This window comes from Lithobates pipiens, unplaced genomic scaffold, assembly GCF_037356315.1.
Source record: "Lithobates pipiens isolate NorthernLeopardFrog02 unplaced genomic scaffold, aLitPip1_a1.2 Scaffold_1, whole genome shotgun sequence".
Classification (NCBI taxonomy): Eukaryota; Metazoa; Chordata; class Amphibia; order Anura; family Ranidae; genus Lithobates; species Lithobates pipiens.
Window position 1 is genome coordinate 191,493,426 of NW_027507685.1, and position 19,647 is coordinate 191,513,072.

Sequence of the window (19,647 nt, forward strand, 5' to 3'; positions counted from 1 at the left end):
GTTGGGAGAGCAAATATTTCACTGCGGTGCACAAGGACCTGCCTGTGAGAAAACTGTTAACATTAGGCCTTTTGAAAAGTAAAAGGAACATGTCAACATAGAAACAAGGGGGTGCCATTGCATATACTGTAGGTGTCCTGACACCTCACTGGCTTTATGTTTGTTCTGGGTAAGTCACTCGGCAAGCAATTATTCAAAACAAGCATACAAGCACCAGAGCTGGCGCCACTGAAAATAAATAAGCAACGGAAGGTCCCGTATTTCAATTCTGACAGGTTTCCTTTTGTTTTCTACTACTTCTTAAACAAAAAAAAATACCACAAACTATGAAATAATTTTTAATTACTAAGTGCAATATTTCTAGACAAGCTAAAAAAAGTAAATTAAAGCAAATATCTTAATAAATGCAATGCTCATGCAGATATTCTAATCAAATTCATAAAGTAGCACCCAGACAGGCTTAAGGAGGTACTGCCACTTTGCCCATTCAGGACGCTCACCTATCCATGCCCCCATCTCCATCACTAACATAGTGGGTCTTCCAGGTATGAGCGAACATGTAATCTACCCTATGTAACAGTGCTCTAGCCTGATCATACAACTGTCTGTCCGATGCACTATTATGTGAGGGGTCAAAACTGGAGAATAACCAAGGTGGATTCCTGCAGGGTATTAAAAAAAAAAAAAAAAAAAAAAAAAAGGGGGGGGGGGGGGAGCATGGGTGGATAAGCCACTGTCACTTTGCCCTGAATGGGCACATGACAGTCTCTCTAAAGGCAAACAGCACAACACAAGTGACATCAAACAATAGGAACCAAACAAAATTCACATTGGATGGCTGTAACTGAATCACAACTAGTTGCTATTGGATACAAGAATGTGTAGATCACTGCCGAGTTATCAAAAGAGAAAACTCTTTGCTGCAGTGAGTGTCAGAATGATCATGTTAAACTAAAAACATTGTGGGAGATCAGCTTTAGAAGATATCTGTGGAGGTGTCCATTTGCTGTTGCCATTTGGAACTGCACTCTCTTAATCAATGACTATCTTTAACCACTACAATACAGGGCACTTTCGCCCCCTTCCTTCCCAGCCCAATTTTCAGCTTTCATCGCTCTAGCGTTTTTAGTGACAATTGCGCGGTCATGCTACACTGTACCCAAATGAAATTGTTATCATTTTGTTCACACAAATAGAGCTTTATTTTGGTGTTATTTATTCACGACTCCGTTTTTTATTTTTTGCGATATAAGCGCAAAAAAAGCGGAAATTTGGAAAAAAAACAATATTTTCTTTTTTCTATTTGAAAAGAAATCCAATAAAATCAAATTTTGTCATAAATTTAAGCCAAAATGTATTCTGCTACATGTTTTTGGTAAAAAATATTCTGTTAAGTGTATAACAATTGGTTTGTGTGATCACGGACATATGTACGCAAATGATCATGTACATATGTACGCAGGTGATCACGTACATATGTGTGCAGATAATCATTGGGACATGTGATTTTAGTGGGACATATGTGGGGGACATGTTTTTATTATTAGGGACATGTATGTTTTGGGGACATGTGTGTTTTGGGGACATATGTGGGGACTGTGTTTGTACTATGTGGTGTGTTGTGTGTATTACACTAGACTGGTGATCAGTGAGTAAAAAGCTGTAAAAAACAGCTCATACTCGCTGATCATCAGCCGGCTGCAGCGTTCTGCTCTCCTTTCCTCAGCGATGACTTCCGTGTGAGGAGAGGAGAGCCGATTGCCTAGCAACCGGCTTTTTGTTTACATCACATGACGGCCGTGATTGGACACGACCATCATGTGATCAGGAGGGCCAATCACAGAGCCCTCCTGCCGATCTGAGATGTGCCATGTCCGGGTGACACGAGCACATCAGGATCGCGCCGCTGCGCGGGCGCACGATCCCGCTACTTCTGAAGGACGTTCCTGAACGTCCTATCAGGAGTAGACGGCTCCCACCTGGCCGTATATATGCATTGGCCGGGTGGGAAGTGGTTAAGTCTCATGCTGCTAGCATTAGTAAATGGCTAAGAAAAGCATATCATATTAGCTTGTTTTAAAGCCTTTTTTTTTTACATTTCTTCAGTTACTTCTGGGTTTCTATGTCTAGGCCAGTGATGGCGAACCTTGGCCACAGGTGTTTTTAAACTACATTTCCCATGATGCTCATGCAATCTGCAGTGTAGTTCCAAAACACCCTCGTCTGCTTACATTCCTGAGCTAAGGGCAAGTGGATTCCTGGAAGTAAATAAATCTGCCCTTACTCAAGATGGTCATGGCCGGAAATGCTATGGGGATGTTTTTCAAAGTGATTTCAACAAAATAAAAGCATGGAGACATGGATGGATGAATTGGTCTGCTTTGAATATTAAAAATGAATTAAATAGCTTTTTTGGTTTGTGGTGCTCAGATTAAGTTTAGTTCCACTTTAAGTGCCATCAATTACAATAAACCAATCTGGTATTGCTCAACTCAAGGGCTTTATATAGTGTGAACAGGGGCCAATACCTCTGTCAGGTTTTTACTGCAATGAGGGGAGATTTCCTAACAGACACTTTCTATACAAGAGACATTACCAGGACAGCAAATGAAGGAAATTCTAATTTGAAATTCAAACAGGACATACAGAAATAAAAATCTAACAGAGGTTCTTCTCCCTCCCACTATACCAAAAGCATAACACAGTTTTTCTTAGAGTTGGGCCTTAATTTGTAAATTACGTTTTGGTGCATACCTAAAGGATCAGAGCTCCGCCGTCGCCGCATGGCAGGAAGGTAGTCCGGAGAAAGCAACACTTTAAACAATCTCTCAAAAGGTTGGCACTGCACAAATGACTGCAAACCACGGGCATTCAGACACAGTGCACTGAATACATTTGGTAAGGAGCCTAGAACTTCCCGAGTAGCAGGAACCTGTTTAACAAAATATTTTCGGTTTAGAATGTCAAGATTTAACAAATGTTCACGTCAATTTTAGAAAGAAAAAAAAAAAAAAAAAATACAAAAAGAACCATTATTTTCTAATACTAAAAACCAAGTTTAATGAATCTGAAGATGTCTGTATATTTTGACTAAGGACAATAGGGTTCAAGTTCCTCTGGAAGGAAGAAATGATTCGTTTAACGTTTCCTGAAGAGCAGGGAACAATTTTGGAAACATATAAAACTATAAACAAAACAAATAAAATGCCTAGATGTGTTATGCAATACATGCACACATATACTTGGTTCTCAATATCTTCACTGCAAGACCATGAATACTTTTGTAGCAATTCAAAATACAACAAAAATGCAAGAACTAAGTTCTAAGTCCCCACTTCCCTGGCATTGTAGTATACATACTTTTGATGACTATTGTGTCCAGCATGAATAATGAGAAATAGAATTGGGCCTTATTTATTTTATTTGCAACAGGAGAACTTTATTACGCAAAACAGATTCAAACGTTAACCCTCTAAATTGTATTAACCAATATGGGCTCATGTAGACAGTCATTCTTGTCAAACACAGTCTTTACCATTCGAACACAGCAAGTTCAAACGCCTGCATTCAAACACAAAACCAGCATTTGACAAGAAAAAGGCTTTGTTCGACCTGCTCTGCCTGCATTTTAGACGCACCTTGGCAGGATGTGTTACATCTGAAGAAACACAATAGAAAGCAGATCAAATGCAGCCTCAGAACTGTCAGAAACACTAATCTATTGAAGTCAATGACAATCTGCTTACCAGCATTTGAGGTGCATCTCAAATGTACTTCAAAAATAAGAACCACCAATATAAGCCCCAATTCTAATTGTTGGCTAAGGAAAACAGAGGTAGCTTAGCTGGGTATACACTAGTAGAATTCTGTTCTAAATTCTTTGTTGTAAGAACGTTTTATAACAAGGTTTGTTTTTCAAATGATTAGCGGGGTAAAATCAAATGTTCGTTTTCGACTGCAATGACAAAAAATTTGAAACAGCAGGATGGAACATTTTTCTCAAATGTATACATTTCTAACAGTGTAGGTGTTCTTTGGCAAGTCCACTCATTTCAAAATCAAAAGTTTAAAAAGAAAATATGTAACTACTTTTGAATGACATTTGAATGTTCTGAGAATTTTTTGTACAAATTATAATAAAGCCTCATACACCCGATCGGACTTTGTACAAAGGGCGTCGGCCGAGAACTTGTATTGCATACACACGGCAGGACTTTTTCAGCCAACTTTCACCAAATACCGTGCTTTTTCTGCTCTTTACCGCCACCTTTGGTCAACTTCTGTATTGTTTGTCTGATCTTTTGCATTGGTTCTGAGCATGCGTGTTTGTACTTTGTACAAAAGTCCAATGGTTTTCTGTACACACAATCAGACTTTGCTCCATCTGACTTTTGTTGCCAGAAAGTTTGTCCGTTCACACAGCCAACAAGTCAGATGAAAATCGAAAAAGTTTGTCCGATGGAGCGTACACATGGTCGGATGTTGCTCCAAAACAGCTAATTTGTATGTTTGTTGTCAAAAAGTCTGATCCGGTGTAGGGGCCTTACGAATGTTTGATTGAAATTCTAGTTAATACCCAGCTTTATTTGATTCACTCAGATAAGCTCTTTATATGTACTGTTGTATCTATAGATTTAAAAAATAAAAATAAAAAGGCAGGAGTGGCACGAATCAAAAAGGTTTACGCCAACAACCAATTAGAAAAATGTAAAAAGTCAAGTCAATTTGCCCTTCCTTCTACTACAGCAATAATGCAAAAAATTCAAAGAGACTTTAATTTCTCCCTTAGCCTATGGATTAGTTCTGCTCTATAGGAAAGGTCAAATGTATCCATTTTCAGCTGGAGAATTTAGGGCCGGTTCACACTGCGACGCGAGGCGACACGGCTCGCCTCGCTCCCGCAAGTCGCCCCCATTCAGTGCTATGGAACCGTTCTGAGAGGAGCGACTCGAGTCGCTCCGACTCAGAAAAAAGGTTCCTGTACTACTTCGGGGCGACTTCGGGGGCGACTTGCATTGACTTCTATGCAGAAGTCCTCTGCAAGTCGCCGCTGAGGTCCGTGCAGGTCGCGGCGAGGCAAGTCGGAGACGCCTCGCCGCGCATCGCTGTGTGAACCGGCCCTAACATGGGCCAGTGCTGTCTACATTGAAATAGGGATTTCTGATCCAAGATTAGACGGCTTTGTACCCCCAAAAAGATCACCTTAGAAAGCAGCACAACTTACATCTTTGATAAGAAGAGCGTGCAACATCACATCAGTAAGACCGTTATCTTGAAGAGATGAGAGGAGTGAGGGTTCTTGGAATACAAAAACTGTTACCACTTCAGTGGCTGAAAGCGGGGGAAGAAGCGCAAAAAAATTGAACACATCACATTATGATTATACAGAACGCAGAAATGAATACAATGACTAGAAACAGTTTTACATTTGTGATTGAACTTACCCAGCAAGAAGAGAGAAGGTCCATAGTACTCTGCATTGCTTATAATGTGTTTCAGAGATGTAGGAAGGGTACCATCCATTACTTAAATATAAAAAAAATAAAAGGTTTAAAAATATAAAAAGGTTTCCCCCAATTTTGATAGAACGGGGAAAGCTTAGAATCCCTGTACGGTTTTACTACTGTCTGAACTGTTATGAAAGATCGCCACATTTTCTATCCAGGGCACAACCTTTTACCAGACAGGAAGGCTACTTTTACACTGGGGTGTTTTTAAGGTGCTAAAGGACTAAAAATATCACCTGAAAAATAACCCCCCTGAAATTGAAGGAAAAAAAAAGTTCTGCAAGCAGCATCTTTGGGGCATTGCAAGAGTGGTGAATACAGCATATGTGGTGCTAAAAAAAGTGGCGCTTCACTGCCCCCCCGTCAGCCCCACTACCCCTGTGTGAAAGTGCCCGAAGTGAGAAGAGACTTAAAAGGGGAGCAGAGCATGGCAAGCTGACAAAGGTTCTAGAATTCCCCCAACATATGAAACTTTTTACTAGACTGCAGTGAAAAAAAAATACAATAACCACCTTGCAGTGGTTATTGCACCTGCAGTAAATGTTGATAAATCTAATCCTTCACCACTTTATAAAAAAAGCAAAAAAACGTTTCTGGTATAGATACACACAAACAAAAACAGGGTACATACCATGGCGAATGCCATCTGAAAAAGCTGGATCTTGAATGGCTTTCTTCAAGAAGTTTAGCATAGATTTCAACAAGGCCGCTCTTTGGGGAATGCACTGCACACCTAGAAATCAAAATACAAATTATACATTTTATGTTAATGTTATTGCCACAGTTTTATCTTAATTGTCATTACACTAAAGATTTAAAAAAAAACTAGAAGATAAAAAATTCTTTCAATTAATGGTTATAACAGACATTTCCAAAGATGCAGATTAGGTAGATCTTTATTTCTTGTGAATTTTATCATGCCTAAGGGCGATATGTGATAAGCTTCACTTCCGCAGCTCCCACAGGAAGACCCAGTTTTCCTAATGTATAATTATAAATAAGTAATTGAGATTTTTTTTTATTTTAGCTTTAAATGGTGCTTAGTCAAGTTTGTTAGATCAGAGCCTTACCGGAACGTGGCATCACTATGCTCCCAGTGCTACTACTTGTGGGCAAGGGTCGAGGTTCAGTAGAGGTGGAAGGCCCAGGACTGCTCTCCATCGCCACATCAGACACTGGAATATATTGTACAATTACTTCACACAAGAAATTTAACATGTCAAAAAGTAACATTAGGTAGGAGGGGGGGTGGGGGGATGGGTTGGTTGGATAAGAAAGAAAGGTAAACCCAAGACAATAAAAAATAATAAAAAAAAGCAGTGGAATATGAAGTCTCAATTTTCCAATGTTTGTTCTCATGTAACGATTTCCTCTTTTTTTTTTAAATTACCTTCCATGTCCGTTTCCATCTCTTCCCCTTCCTGAACAGTAGCGGGGCGCTGGATTTTTGGTTTAATGACAAATGGACACTCTTTCCTGCACAAGTCAACTTCGTGCTAATTAGAAGAGGGCAGGAAAGAAAAAAACGATAAGCCATGACACTACAGTACAATTTTCAGTAAATGCAAAGATAGCATACTGTATGCTGAAGCTAATCAAGTCTCTTAATAAAGAGCAACCGAAGTTTCATAAAAAAATAAAAAAATAAATACAAATCCTGTGTTCTACATTATGCTGCAGACCATAACTGCTGCTTTGTGTGGAAGCAGCAGTATCTATGCAATGATCAGAAACCTCCCACTGAGACACAAGAACACAAAGAGGAGCTTAGGGCTACTTTCGTTTCCCCCCTGTCATCTCTTTCTTTTACCCCAGGCAATGAAAACTCCAAGTGACGCCCAGTCAGTGGAGGAGTAAAGATGCTAAGCAGGATCAGGTATGGCACAAGATAAAATTATACTTTGAAGGGAGATTGAGGAAAAATATGCAAACTTGAAAATAATTGAAATATCCCAAAAAAGGGATACTATGTTCCGAATCGCAGCTCAGATTAATAACCTAACTTGAAGTAAAATTTTGTGATCGTCTTTTAGGAGAATGGGCATACAACTCACAGTGCTTCAATCTTCAAAGTGAAAGGGGACGCCACAAAAAATGAACAGATTTGGCAGATTAAATTAACCTCTCTACCTGGACCTGGAATATGCTGTCCAGTTCTGGGCACCATTCCTCAGGAAGGATGTACTGGAAATGTAGCTAGTATAAAGAAGGTCAACAAAGCTGATAAACGGTCTGGATGATATTAGTTATGGTAAGGTTGCGAGTAAGGATGAGCCGAAAACCACCCCGGTGGGGGGCTTATCAGAATCTAGAAGCCCCCATTAACAAGGGGACCCCCGGATCGCGCCCCCCCCCCCCCCCCCCGTTTGAAATAGACTTGTACAGGGTGTTCCGCGGCTTTTCGAATTTGCCACTATCACCCCAAATTGTTAACTGTTCGCCGAACAGGCAATGTTCGAGTCAAACATGAGTTCGACTCGAACTCAAAGCTCATCCCTAGTTGCGAGCACGGAACTTTTTCTCTCTGGAGAAGAAACTGGGAAATGATTTCAATATACAAATACCATACTGAACTTTTTCACAAAAGGGAGTTTAACAAGACTCGTGGCCACTCATTAAAATGATAAGAAAAGAGGTTTAACCTTAAACTACGTAGAGGGTTCTTTACTGTAGGAGCGGCAAGGATGTGGAATTCCCTTCCACAGGCGGTGGTATCAGCAGGGGGCATTGATAGTTTCAAGAAACTATATTAGATAAGCGCCTGAACGACCACAACATACAGAGATATACAATGTAATACTAACATATAATCACACACATAGGTTGAACTTGATTGACTTGTGTCTTTTTTCAACCTCACCTACTATGTAACTATGACCTGAATACAGTAAAAAACAAAACAAAAATGTTCATGAACATAGGCTTTACAGGTTTATTAGAAGAAGAGCGTTTAGAGGCTGAAAAAAAAAAAAAAAAAAAAACACACACACACACACACACACCAATGGCCTGATTGGGATGAACAGCAGGAAAACCGCTAAACACCCCTAATCGTGTCTAGCGGATGAGCATTCATGCATTCCAATGACCAGAAAGTTATTCTTCTGGCCAAAGGAATCTACTAATGCTCAAACTCTTGACATGCCTAAACACATGTGCAAGATAGTTTTAAGCATGTTTTTAAGCAGTGTTTCCCCTTCCAGGAGTTCTGAAATTCAGAGGGGCTAAGCCGAGAAATCGGAATCAGAATTGATGGATGGAAAACCTCTGTAGGAGAAATCACCATGACCAAGGGGAAAGACAGGAGAGTAAATCTAATGTTTCAGAGAAAGAAAGAAATCACCGCCAGGGGGGAAACTCCTAACTTAAGAGAAATGGTGAGCAAACCAGCAATCCAACAAAATAACTGGGGAAATAAACAAAATACAGACCAATAACTGATGAAGTCAACAGAAGGAAAAAAAAATTGTTAGGCACAGATCCAGCAAAAAAATGTTTATGGGAAGCTTGGACAGCATAAGTCCAAAAGAAGACTAGCTGGTCCAAAGAAGAAAGGGAGAAAGTCCAAACCTTGTACTCCTAAACCCTAGCAGCTGAGAAAGAAGTTCCAATATGAGTAAAAGGTTACTTGGACAAGTGGTTCTCAACCTCAGTCCTCAAGTACCCCCAACAGGCCATGTTTGCAGGTTTTCCTTTATCTTGCACAGGTGCTTTAAAACAGAGTCAATGGCTTGGTATTTTGGACAGCCATTTTATCTAAGAGAAATTCCCAAAACATGGCCCTGTACTTGAGGACTGAGGTGGAGAACCAATGACTTAGACAACTAATCTTGTAGTAACATAGAAAAGTAGAGCGCTCTTACGACATAACATCCTAAAGAGCACCCCCCACATCTCAGACCCCCAGCTGGGAGTATATTCCCGATTGGAGATCTGCAGCTTTCTCAGTAGAAGAATAGGATTGACTGGTAGGGAAAATCAAAGGGACCAATAGTAACCAGGGATAGAAAACTACCCTTTAAAAAAGGTGCGATGCAAGTCCAAGTAGGGAATGTCTGTCAAAGGCAAGTTCATGTGAAGAAAGGTAAGGGGGGGGGGGGGATTCTAGGGAGTGGGAATCTTAACCAAGACTGACAAGTAGTGGTGCCCTCGAAAGCCATCATATCAGAACACTGATGGACAGCTGAACAAGAAAATATGTTAGGGGTTTAGCATGATAGCTTCAGAGGGTGAGCCAAGTAACCAAACGCAGGGAAGGAAAAGTACCCAGAAACACAGCTGGATAATCAAGCAAACCTTCAGGAATAGAGGGAAGAGCAGAGTGAAATCCTTAGATACTTCCACAAACCTTCTGCATTGAGGCAGGAGTGTGCCCTGGTCACCAGTAGTGTTGCTAATGAAAAATGTCAAGAGCAGGTCCGAAGTGATGCAGTCCCTCAAAAAGCAACCAAGGATCAGAGGCAAACTTTGCCAGAGATGGTGCCAGGGTGAGCTTAAAGCATCTACAGGATGTTGGTTTATCTAGTGTCTCACAGAAAGAATCTTAGAACCAGTGGGAAATTTGGGCTGATGTGACCCATAACCGTTGGCATGTCCTTTGTGTGTCCAATCGGCCGTGTCCCAACCTCCTGTGTTCTGCAGTATAACCACCACAAAAAACATCCTGTGTACTTTAATTGAAGCTAAAAATAAAAATGGCTACTGTTTTGTGTTATGTACAGCTGCAAAAAAAAGATGCCACATTTTCTAGCAGAACTTTATGGGGCAAAGTCTCTACCACCCCCAAACACAATTCGCTATGAAGGAAATATTTTCTACTTATTGACCAAAGTATGGATGTTGCAAAGTCTATATTTAAAAAAAAAAACCTCTTACCTCCAAACGGTAAATAAATATGGACAGCCCGCTGTGAGACTGAAAGGCTGCCATATCAAGGTTGGTAATGAGGTCCACAACTCTGACAGCACGCGTCACAAATGTGATCTGGTCCTGTTCGTCTCCTAGGAACTTTATCACCTAAGAAACATGAAGCCAAAAGAGAAAGTACAGAACTCTTAGCAACCCAGTAACTGGCAGCATATTAGCAGGTTGCTGCCATGGTGACAATGGCAACAAAAAAATTATATATAAAAAAAAAAAAAAATCAAGCACTAAAAACAATACATAAATGCAATTTTAGAGACTTTTTTTCTTTGCTGTTCCCACTTAAACCCCTATCTAGAAGAAAAGAAAAGAAAAGAAAAAAAAAAAAAAAAAAAAACTGGCAAGGCATAAGATCTTTGAAGACAAGATAATTAAAGTATTGGTGCAGTAGGGTGGCTAATGAATCGCAATCACAACTGTCACTGACAGCTTGAGTCACCACAGAGAGTGGTGACCAGGGTGGTACCCAAACAGATTATTTCAGAGATGACCTAGTAATCACACACAGGAAGGTAGCCTCCAAAAATAGTTTGCGTTCCTTATCTTGTTGCTTTGGAACCCCACCATCTCCCTGGATATTCATGCCTTGTTAATTATTGTACTTTCTTTAGGTCTTTTGTTCAGGGGAAAAAAAATAAAAAGGGTACCAAGGACCTTATAGTCTCTAAACAAACAAAAAAAAAAAACAGTAGTGTCATTTTTTTTTTTTTTTAACAGAGATAAGTACCTTTAAAAGTGCTTCCATCATGCCACAGGAAACCAATGCCTCCCCACCAGCATCATAACTGGCTAGATGATACAAGAAGGAAAAGAGAGCTGTGGCAAATTGGTGAGGATATGGCTCCATGGTAGGGTCTGCAAAAACAAAAAAAAGAGTCACACAGGCAGAATTAATAATTGTGTAGATTCAAACCATACATTTACCCAAAGCTGAAAATGATACATACATTATATACCAACAGTTATCAATAGTACATTACACCGTTGGCCATTTTAAAAGCACAGTTTTCATGTATGCATAGGCAAAGTCATATGCAGGACAAGACCTGTACCACTTAGACATAGTGGATGCTGAACGCAAGACCCTGCCTTCCTAGCAAAGCACTCAAAAAAAAAAAAAAGCAGGGCCCATTTCACACAGGCGTTCAGTCTAGATCCATCTGTCAGTTTTTCACAAGGATCCAGACTAAACCACAATATAGGTCTTTAAGTGGGCAGATGTAAACAATCATCCGTTTAAATCTGCCTACATCCACGTGTGTTCAGATCAGAAAAAAATAAAACCTCCAGCATCCAAATCAGTTAAAACAGAATGAATGTAAAGGGTTTACACGTGTTTCACCTATGCCTGTTTTTAGGCAAGAAACTTGTTGCCTGATTGGCCTCTGCAACAAAGAAAAAAAAAAAAAAAAGATGAAGATTGCTGTAAACTGAAAACTGATCTAAACTGAAAAAAAAAAACGTGACTAAATGAATGATGCTCATGGGAAAGAGGCCCAAGGATGGTAGTCAACATTCCTGTTCACTGCCTCTTAAAGCTGAATTCCACTTATTTTTGTGTTTATTAAAAGTCTGCAGCTACAACAAGAGGATAAATTGCGCTCAAGCTTACTAGTGGGAGCAGGTACCTGTTCTCCCCCACCCCCAAAAATGACATCGCAATTGTGGCATATTTTGGAGAGGAGGGATGCTTAAAGCGGAACTTCACCTTTTGGGTGGAGCTCCACTTTAAGGTGGTACAAAAGCCTCATCAACTTATGAGCCCCCAATATTCTGCTAGCAAACACTTTCTTCCGGACGCAACTACTTTCTTCCGGATGCAAAAAAAAAAAAAAAAAAAAAGGAAGGATGATGATACTAAAAGTACTCAACAAGCATATGACCACTGGACTAAACACCTTCAAAACTATGGCAGTACCACAAACATGAATGAAGACCTGTAATGTAACATAGTAACAATCAATAGACAGTTCTTCTGTCTATCTCTCCAACCATTATATGTAAAGGACCAGTATACCAAAATATGGCCTTGTTTTGGCTACACCTAGACCAATAACTCCTAAAAAAAAAACACTTCCAAACTCTGTTCCTGCCCATCTTTGAAACCAAAGATATATTCTGTAACCCTTTGTCCCAGCACCTCCCATCATATGCCACATATAATTATCATCCCTTATATTGGCCATAGCAGCTGGGCAGTTCAGCACTAGAATCAAATAGAGATTAAAAAAAAAAAAAAAAAAAAAAACCACCTATTCAGTGGTGATCCTTTAAAGCGGAGGTCCACCCTAAAATGGACCTCCGCTCATCGGAATCCCCCCCCCCCCTCCGGCGCCACAATCGGCACCTTTCAGGGGGGAGGGGGGTGCAGTTACCTGGATAATCCAGGTAACTGCACCCACTTCCGGGCTAGCTCTCTGCGGAAAGGGGCGTACGTTACGCCCCTTTCCGCAAGCGCCCGCCCCCTTCAGCAAGTGCCCCGCTGCCTGCTGGGAAACACACAGCTCCCAGAGGCAGCGGGGACCGTCCGGATTGCGCCGCGCGGCTCGCGCATGCGCAGTAGGGAACCGGGAAATGAAGCCGAAAGGCTCCATTTCCTGATTCCCATACCCAAGATGGCGGCGGCAGGACCTGACAGACGAGCGAGCGATCGGCTTCGGGTGCCGACATCGCGGGCGCGCTGGACAGGTAAGTGTCACTATTTAAAAGTCAGCAGCTACAGTATTTGTAGCTGCTGGCTTTAAAAAAAAAAAAAAAAAAAAAAAACGCGGAGTCCCGGTGGACTCCCGCTTTAAAGAGGAAGTAAGGGCAGTTGAAAAAATAAAATAAAAAAAAGGAACCTGCAAGGCTAAGGCATAATGAGCTAGTATGCATAGCATACTAGCTCATTATGAATAACGAAGCCCCCGAAGCGGTCCTCCGTCTCATGTCTGCCGCTGCCATGGATCCAGGAGTGACTTTCGGGTCTCGCTGCTCCGGCGCTGTGATTCGCCGGAGCAGTGATGACGTCACTCCCGCGCATGCGCATGGGAGCCGATACTCACGGCATGTCGCCACGATCTGCGGCCTGCTCAGTGCACCACTGTCTACGGCGCATGCGCCGTAGACAGCGGTGGCTGTCTTTTTGTAAATATCTCCTAAACCATATAGGTTTAGGAGACATTTCTTGGACCTACATGTAAGCCTTAATCTAGGCTTACCTGTAGGTCAAAGTGGTTTGTAAGGGTTTACAACCACTTTAAAAGATTCATTTTCAGAAAAAGATACCATAATCACTAAATTTTTTACAACTTCTTTGGTAGGTGCTGGAAGGGTTATAGCAACCTAAATTTACAAAAACCTTCGTTTTTTTTCGTATTTGTGCATCCCACACAGTCTGTGAAGGTCAATTGATAACATTTGACAACAAACTGACCCCTTTAAAGCCAGTATTTCACTTTAATAAAATTGTAAAATTAAAAACACAGTATAAAATCTCACCTATCATAGCTTGAATGCAGTTTCGAACTAGAACAGGAAGGAAGCCATGGTAAGAGGCAGTTCCAGTGCAATCTATGATGCTGCTTAGTTTGGGTGTTCTTTCCAGGTGAACTATAGAGGTCAGTGTTCTTAGAGATGCAGCTTTAATATCCTACAAAAAAATATAATATAAATGTATAAACACACTTTTTTTTTTCAGGAATATAATAACTGGAGACACTCCCAGACACATTAAACCAGAAGCTTGTAAAGAAGATCATACCATTAGCTGCTTGTCTGTTATTTGTAACACATCCACCAATTCCTCTATTAAACCATTATAGAGGATGCTGTTTGCCGATTCTTGCAATGCATTGGAATAAACTGCAAGGAAAGAGAGAGTTTAAGTCATGGCCTACACTTTTGCAGATTTCTACCAGAATGCTTTCAAAAGGCTCCACAATAAGTTTAAAATGGAGAGAACAGACATGCTTCTCAAAAGTCCTATCCATTCACTTACTTCTAGGTCACACAGTCAAGCATGAATGTGTTTACTTTCCTGGAAGTGGTCTGAGGCCCATGAGCAGGGATTCAGTCTAAGATACGTTTGTACATTCAAAGCAAAAAGCAAATACACTTTTTTTTTTTTATAGTCTGAGTATGTATATGTTACAGGCAATGTGCGAGATCAGGTAATGTGTTAAATGGAGAATTTCACACACTGCCTATAATATATACTGCAATAAATGAAATATATTATAATTTTTCATTTTAGTGCACACAAACACACACACACACACACACACACACACACACACACACACAATTTCAAAAAGTGAGTGTACAGCTTGTATAACAGTGTAATGGCAGTGTTGAGTTATTTTGAGGGGACAGCAAATTTAATGTCCAAACCACTGGAAACAAAACTAAGTACACCCCTTAGTGAAAATGTCCAAATTGGGCCGATTAGCCATTTTCCCTCCCAGATGTCATGTGACTAGTTAGGGTTACAGGGTCTCAGGTGTGAATGCTGGAACAGGTGTGTTAAATTTGGTGTTATCACTCTCTCACACTGGTCACTGGAAGTTCAGCATTGCACCTAATGGCAAAGAACTCTCTGGGGATCTGAAAAAAAAAAAAAGAATTGTTGCTCTACATAAAGATCTCCTAGGCTATAAGAAGATTGACAAGATCCTGAAACTGAGCTGCAGCATGATGGCCAAGACCATACAGCGGTTTAACAGGACAAGGTCCACTCAGAACAGGCCCTCGCCATGGTCGACCAAAAAGGTTGCGTGCACGTGCTTAGCGTCATATCCAGAGGTTGACTATGGGAAATAGAAGTAGGAGTTCTGCCAGCATTGCTGCAGAAGTTGAAGGGGTGTGGGGGCTAACCTCAAAGTTCAGACCATACGGCGCATCAAATTGGTCTGCATCACTGTCGTCCCAGAAGGAAGCCTCTTCTAAAGATGACGCACAAGAGAGCCCACAGTTTTCTGAATACAAGCAGACTAAGGACATGGAATGGTCTGTGGTCTGATGAGACCAAGATAAACTTATTTGGTTCAGATGGTGTCAAGCGTGTGTGGCAGTAACGAGGTGAGGAGTACAAAGACAAGTGTGTCTTGCCTACAGTCAAGCATGGTGGTGAGTGTCATGATCTGGGACTGCATGAGTGCTGCCAGCACTGAGGAGCTACAGTTCATTGAGGGAACCATGAATACCAACATGTACTGTGAACATACTGAAGCAGAGCATGATCCCCTCCCTTCGGAGACAAGGATGTCTTCAAATCTAAACCCTGTTGAGCATCTGTGGGGCATCCTCAAACAAAAGATGGAGGAGTGCAAGGTCTCCAACACCCACCAGCTCTCTGATGTCATCATGGAGGAGTGGCAGAGGACTCCAGTAGCAACCTGGGAAGCTCTGGTGAACTCCATGCCTAAGAGGGTTAAAGGCAGTGCTGGAAAAGAATGGTGGCCACACAAAATGGTGACACTTTGGGCCCAATTTGGACATTTTCACTTAGGGGTGTACTCACTTTTGTTGCCAGTGGTTTAGACATTAGTGTTACTAAACCCACAACAGTAAGATCAGTCAGTATATGCAGCATAGCATGCTTGTTATACTGACTGTGGAACTTAAGGGGTTAATCCTCTGCATTGTGTAAAAATTGTTTTATCCTGTATGCACAGATCCTCCCCTTCCTGTACTGTCTATCTGGGGAAGGCCAGCTAACACAGGCAGAGTAGCCGACTTGCACATGCTCAGTTGTATCTTATGCTGGAGAGGACAGTTTCTTGTTCTCAGAAATAGCCAGTAGACACGATAGTGACATCACACACGTGGGCGCGTATACAGGCTGCAGTGAAAATCTCCTCCCTGAAATCTCAGCACTGAAGAAACTACAGTTTATGATGTAGCCATGGTATACAGATCATCCAAAAAGGTATATCCCAACTACAGGAAAATTTTAAATTCACTCTAGCAGTAGGGCTGCCCCGGCACTGAATGATATATAAACTGCATGCTATGTCTAGAGAAGTACAGTGCTGGCTGTATTACGTGCCCGTCTCTACGCTCCAGCACGCTCTTCCTCAGCCAAAAAACTCCAGTTTGTAGGCAGAACCTTGGCATTATGCACAATACCAAGACATTAAACCATTAGTTGCATTGTAAGCTGAGGTTGAAGTGCAACTGTTGTTGGCCTTAGCTTACAGAGGCATTGAAGCAATTTCAGTGCTGGAGAGACATTGCTGGAGCAAGGATTAAGGTATTTTTCCCCTATTCTTCTACCCCTACGACAGAACAAGCCTTTAACCCTTGCATTACAGAGGGCATCAAGGCAAGGGTGGCTTTTTTTTTAAAGCGATTGTTAATAGTTATTGGGAAGAAGAAGAAAAAAAAAAAAAAACGTTACATAGTTAGTAAGGTTGAATAAAGACACCAGTCCATCCAATTCAACCTGAATGAGTGTCTACAATTGTCTCTATCCCTGTACATTGCACACTCACATTGGTCCTTACCCTCAAGGAGCTCACAATCCAAGGTCCCCATTCATATACTAGGGCCAATTTTGGACAGAAGCCAATTGCCCTAACTACATGTCTTTGGAGTGTGGGAGGATACTTGAGTACCCGGAGAAAACCCAAGCAGGCAGTGTTGTGGTTCGGATTTGAGCCAGCGACCCTTTTTACTGCTAGACGAGAGTGTTAACCGATACACCACTGTGCCGCCGCACAGTGGTGTTATACTAACCTGCCCTGTGTAGTGGATTTGTACAGGGCAGCCTGGATCCTCCTCTTCTTGGGGTCTTCTCTTCTGTGCTCCAGGCCCCTCCCTCCCGTTAATTGCTCCCACAGCAAGCAACTTGGTACGGGTGCACATGAGCCGAGTCACAGCTTTGTGTCCATTCAGAAACGGAGCCAAGGCCAGCCATGCCACCTAACTCTCCCGATTGGCTGACTGACTGCAGCAGGAGCCAATGGCACTACTGTGCCTCAGCCAAACAGGAGGGAGAGCCTCGGATGGCAAAGACACTTGGACGTCACTGGAAAGATATGGGGCTTCGGTAAGTATTCGGGAGGCTGCTACACACAGAAGGCTTTTTATCCATAGAATGCATTAAAATGAAACAAAAAAACCTTCTGAATTTACCACTCCTTTAATATTCCTAGAGTTGGGCTTTAAAAACACAGTAGCTATAAGAATAGAATAGAATTCTTAATTCCACAAAAGATAGGACTTCTGCATAACTGAATGGAAAGACAAAAGATACATACCTAGTATAGAAATAGCGTGCAGTCTTGCTTGTACTGCTTGTAATCTCTTCTTGTGATTAGAAAAACCATGTGCCAGTCGTATGTGGGTGAATAAAAGCATCTACACAGTAAAATAAAAAAAAATAAAAAAACACAACGTTATCAAAACAAACACAAAACAAGAACTATACTTAAGTTTGGGATTTAGAAAAAAATTATACTCCCCAAAGTGGGTGCAGCATCAATCTGATGCTGCATCTGTCCCCTGTTGGCTCTGCAGGAAGAACAGAGGGATCAAAGACCGCTGATCGCTCAGTTCTAAGCATTTTGTTAGAGAGTCAGGGACCGTCAGTCTCCGGCTCTTTGTTCTGCCCTCCCGTGCTCACTGGAGTGGCTGGCTGAGTCAGCTGCCAGTCCAGGGTTCTGGGTGGATCATTTACCATATGGTCAGGATCTTTATAGAGACTGTACCAGCTCGGTGACATCAGCTGACAGCAGACTTCAGCCCTCTGTAGGTCTGAAACGATTCACAGGACTGCAGAATTAACTGTACTTGTGACCCATAAGGGAAACATAGCTAATATAGCTTTAGCTATACTTCTCCATTATTTTAGTAATCCCCAGGCCCAAGCAAAGCTAATGCCTGTTCAAGGAATAAATCGCTGACATTAGGTTTTGTCTCTAACAGGTGCAACTTGGCGTCAATCTAAAAAATTAATAGGGCCATCTTACACATGCTATGTGGCCCTGGAATGACTTTCCTTCCCAGAGTTTACAGCAGGGGTAGGCAACCTGGGACCCTCCAGCTGTTGTGGAACTACATTTCCCATGAGGCATTGTAAGGCTGGCAGTTACACTTACTCCCAGAACCATGATGGGATTTGTAGTTCTGCATCAGCTGGAGAGCCCACCCCTGGTTTACAGAAACCAATTTGCTGAAAGTAATTTAAATCCCACAAGGCAGGGAGAAAGAATGATACAACTTTACTGTCATAATACTCTACCATTAAAAAAGGATGAAATGACATTCTACCTGTTTGTCCTTGGGAATGCTGTGCAATTTAGTGAGGGACTCCATGATCTCTGAGGGACTTTCAGAAATCTAGAAAGTGAAAGCAGTCATTAATACCAGGTATTACAATTCTAGTCTCCTGACAGAAGCTACACAAAAATCTGGTTTGTTACCTTATCAAGTTCTTCTATGTGTATATAATGTAGTGTGTTACTAGACGTCTGAAACAAAATAAAAAAAATATTATCCTCATATTTTTCATTTGCCAAACCAGTTATACACCAAACCAAGCAAAATCTAGAGAACAACCAGAGACTAACCCTTTTTTCAACTTTCACTTCGGACCCGGGTTCTGCATAAAATTCAAAATGTAGAGTGGTGGCGCTGGGGGGATATTTCTATAGAAACACATGATAAAAGGATTAAAAAAAATAAATAAAAAAAATATAGAACATGAGCGTGGCTGAATTATCATTGTACTATAGTCTGTGTAAATGTGTGTAGGTTTTAATAAAAAAATAAAAATTATATATTATATACACATACATATATATAATTTATTTTTATTTTTCACTCCTCTGATGTGCATGCGGTCTGTTTGTCCATTTACACATTAAAAGGGAGGTCATCAAGATTGACAAACATGGCAGGCTATTTTTAACTAAAGGCTAAACTCCCCCCCCCCATTTTTGATAGAGCATAGAGGGTTTAGAATGTTTGTCAGTTTTTGTTGCTGTCTGTGACCCCATTAGGGAGATTCACCCTCTAGATTTGTCTTGTTGTCCCTAGAAAAGTAAGAGGAAATCTTCCAATGGGGGACACTAGTACTGCTGACCTGAGGGTCCCCAAGAAATTCCATTAATTTGCAGGGTTTTCCTCTCACTTTTTGTTTGACTATGGGACAGGAAATTAAGGGAAATCTCTGCAATGGGACACAGATGGCGGTGAAAAAATAAAATAAAAAAATCTGACAGGGGTCTCTTCC

At 41.2% G+C, this 19,647-nt stretch overlaps 1 protein-coding gene across 13 annotated transcripts in view; it reads right to left on the reverse strand.

Moving 5' to 3' along the window:
• The window catches only part of HUWE1 (HECT, UBA and WWE domain containing E3 ubiquitin protein ligase 1), a 226,822-nt gene that overhangs the window by 134,221 nt on the left and 72,954 nt on the right, over positions 1-19,647 (reverse strand). For all 13 annotated transcript variants that reach the window (XM_077479218.1, XM_077479208.1, XM_077479201.1 and 10 more), the window contains exons 8-21: positions 18,983-19,060; positions 18,836-18,883; positions 18,684-18,752; positions 17,672-17,771; positions 14,173-14,273; positions 13,911-14,061; positions 11,158-11,285; positions 10,383-10,523; positions 6,898-7,003; positions 6,578-6,682; positions 6,139-6,240; positions 5,445-5,525; positions 5,225-5,331; positions 2,755-2,932 (exon numbers count right to left, since the gene is read on the reverse strand). In XM_077479218.1, coding sequence (XP_077335344.1) covers positions 2,755-2,932; positions 5,225-5,331; positions 5,445-5,525; positions 6,139-6,240; positions 6,578-6,682; positions 6,898-7,003; positions 10,383-10,523; positions 11,158-11,285; positions 13,911-14,061; positions 14,173-14,273; positions 17,672-17,771; positions 18,684-18,752; positions 18,836-18,883; positions 18,983-19,060 — 1,495 coding nt within the window. The remainder of the gene's footprint in view (positions 1-2,754; positions 2,933-5,224; positions 5,332-5,444; positions 5,526-6,138; positions 6,241-6,577; positions 6,683-6,897; positions 7,004-10,382; positions 10,524-11,157; positions 11,286-13,910; positions 14,062-14,172; positions 14,274-17,671; positions 17,772-18,683; positions 18,753-18,835; positions 18,884-18,982; positions 19,061-19,647) is intronic.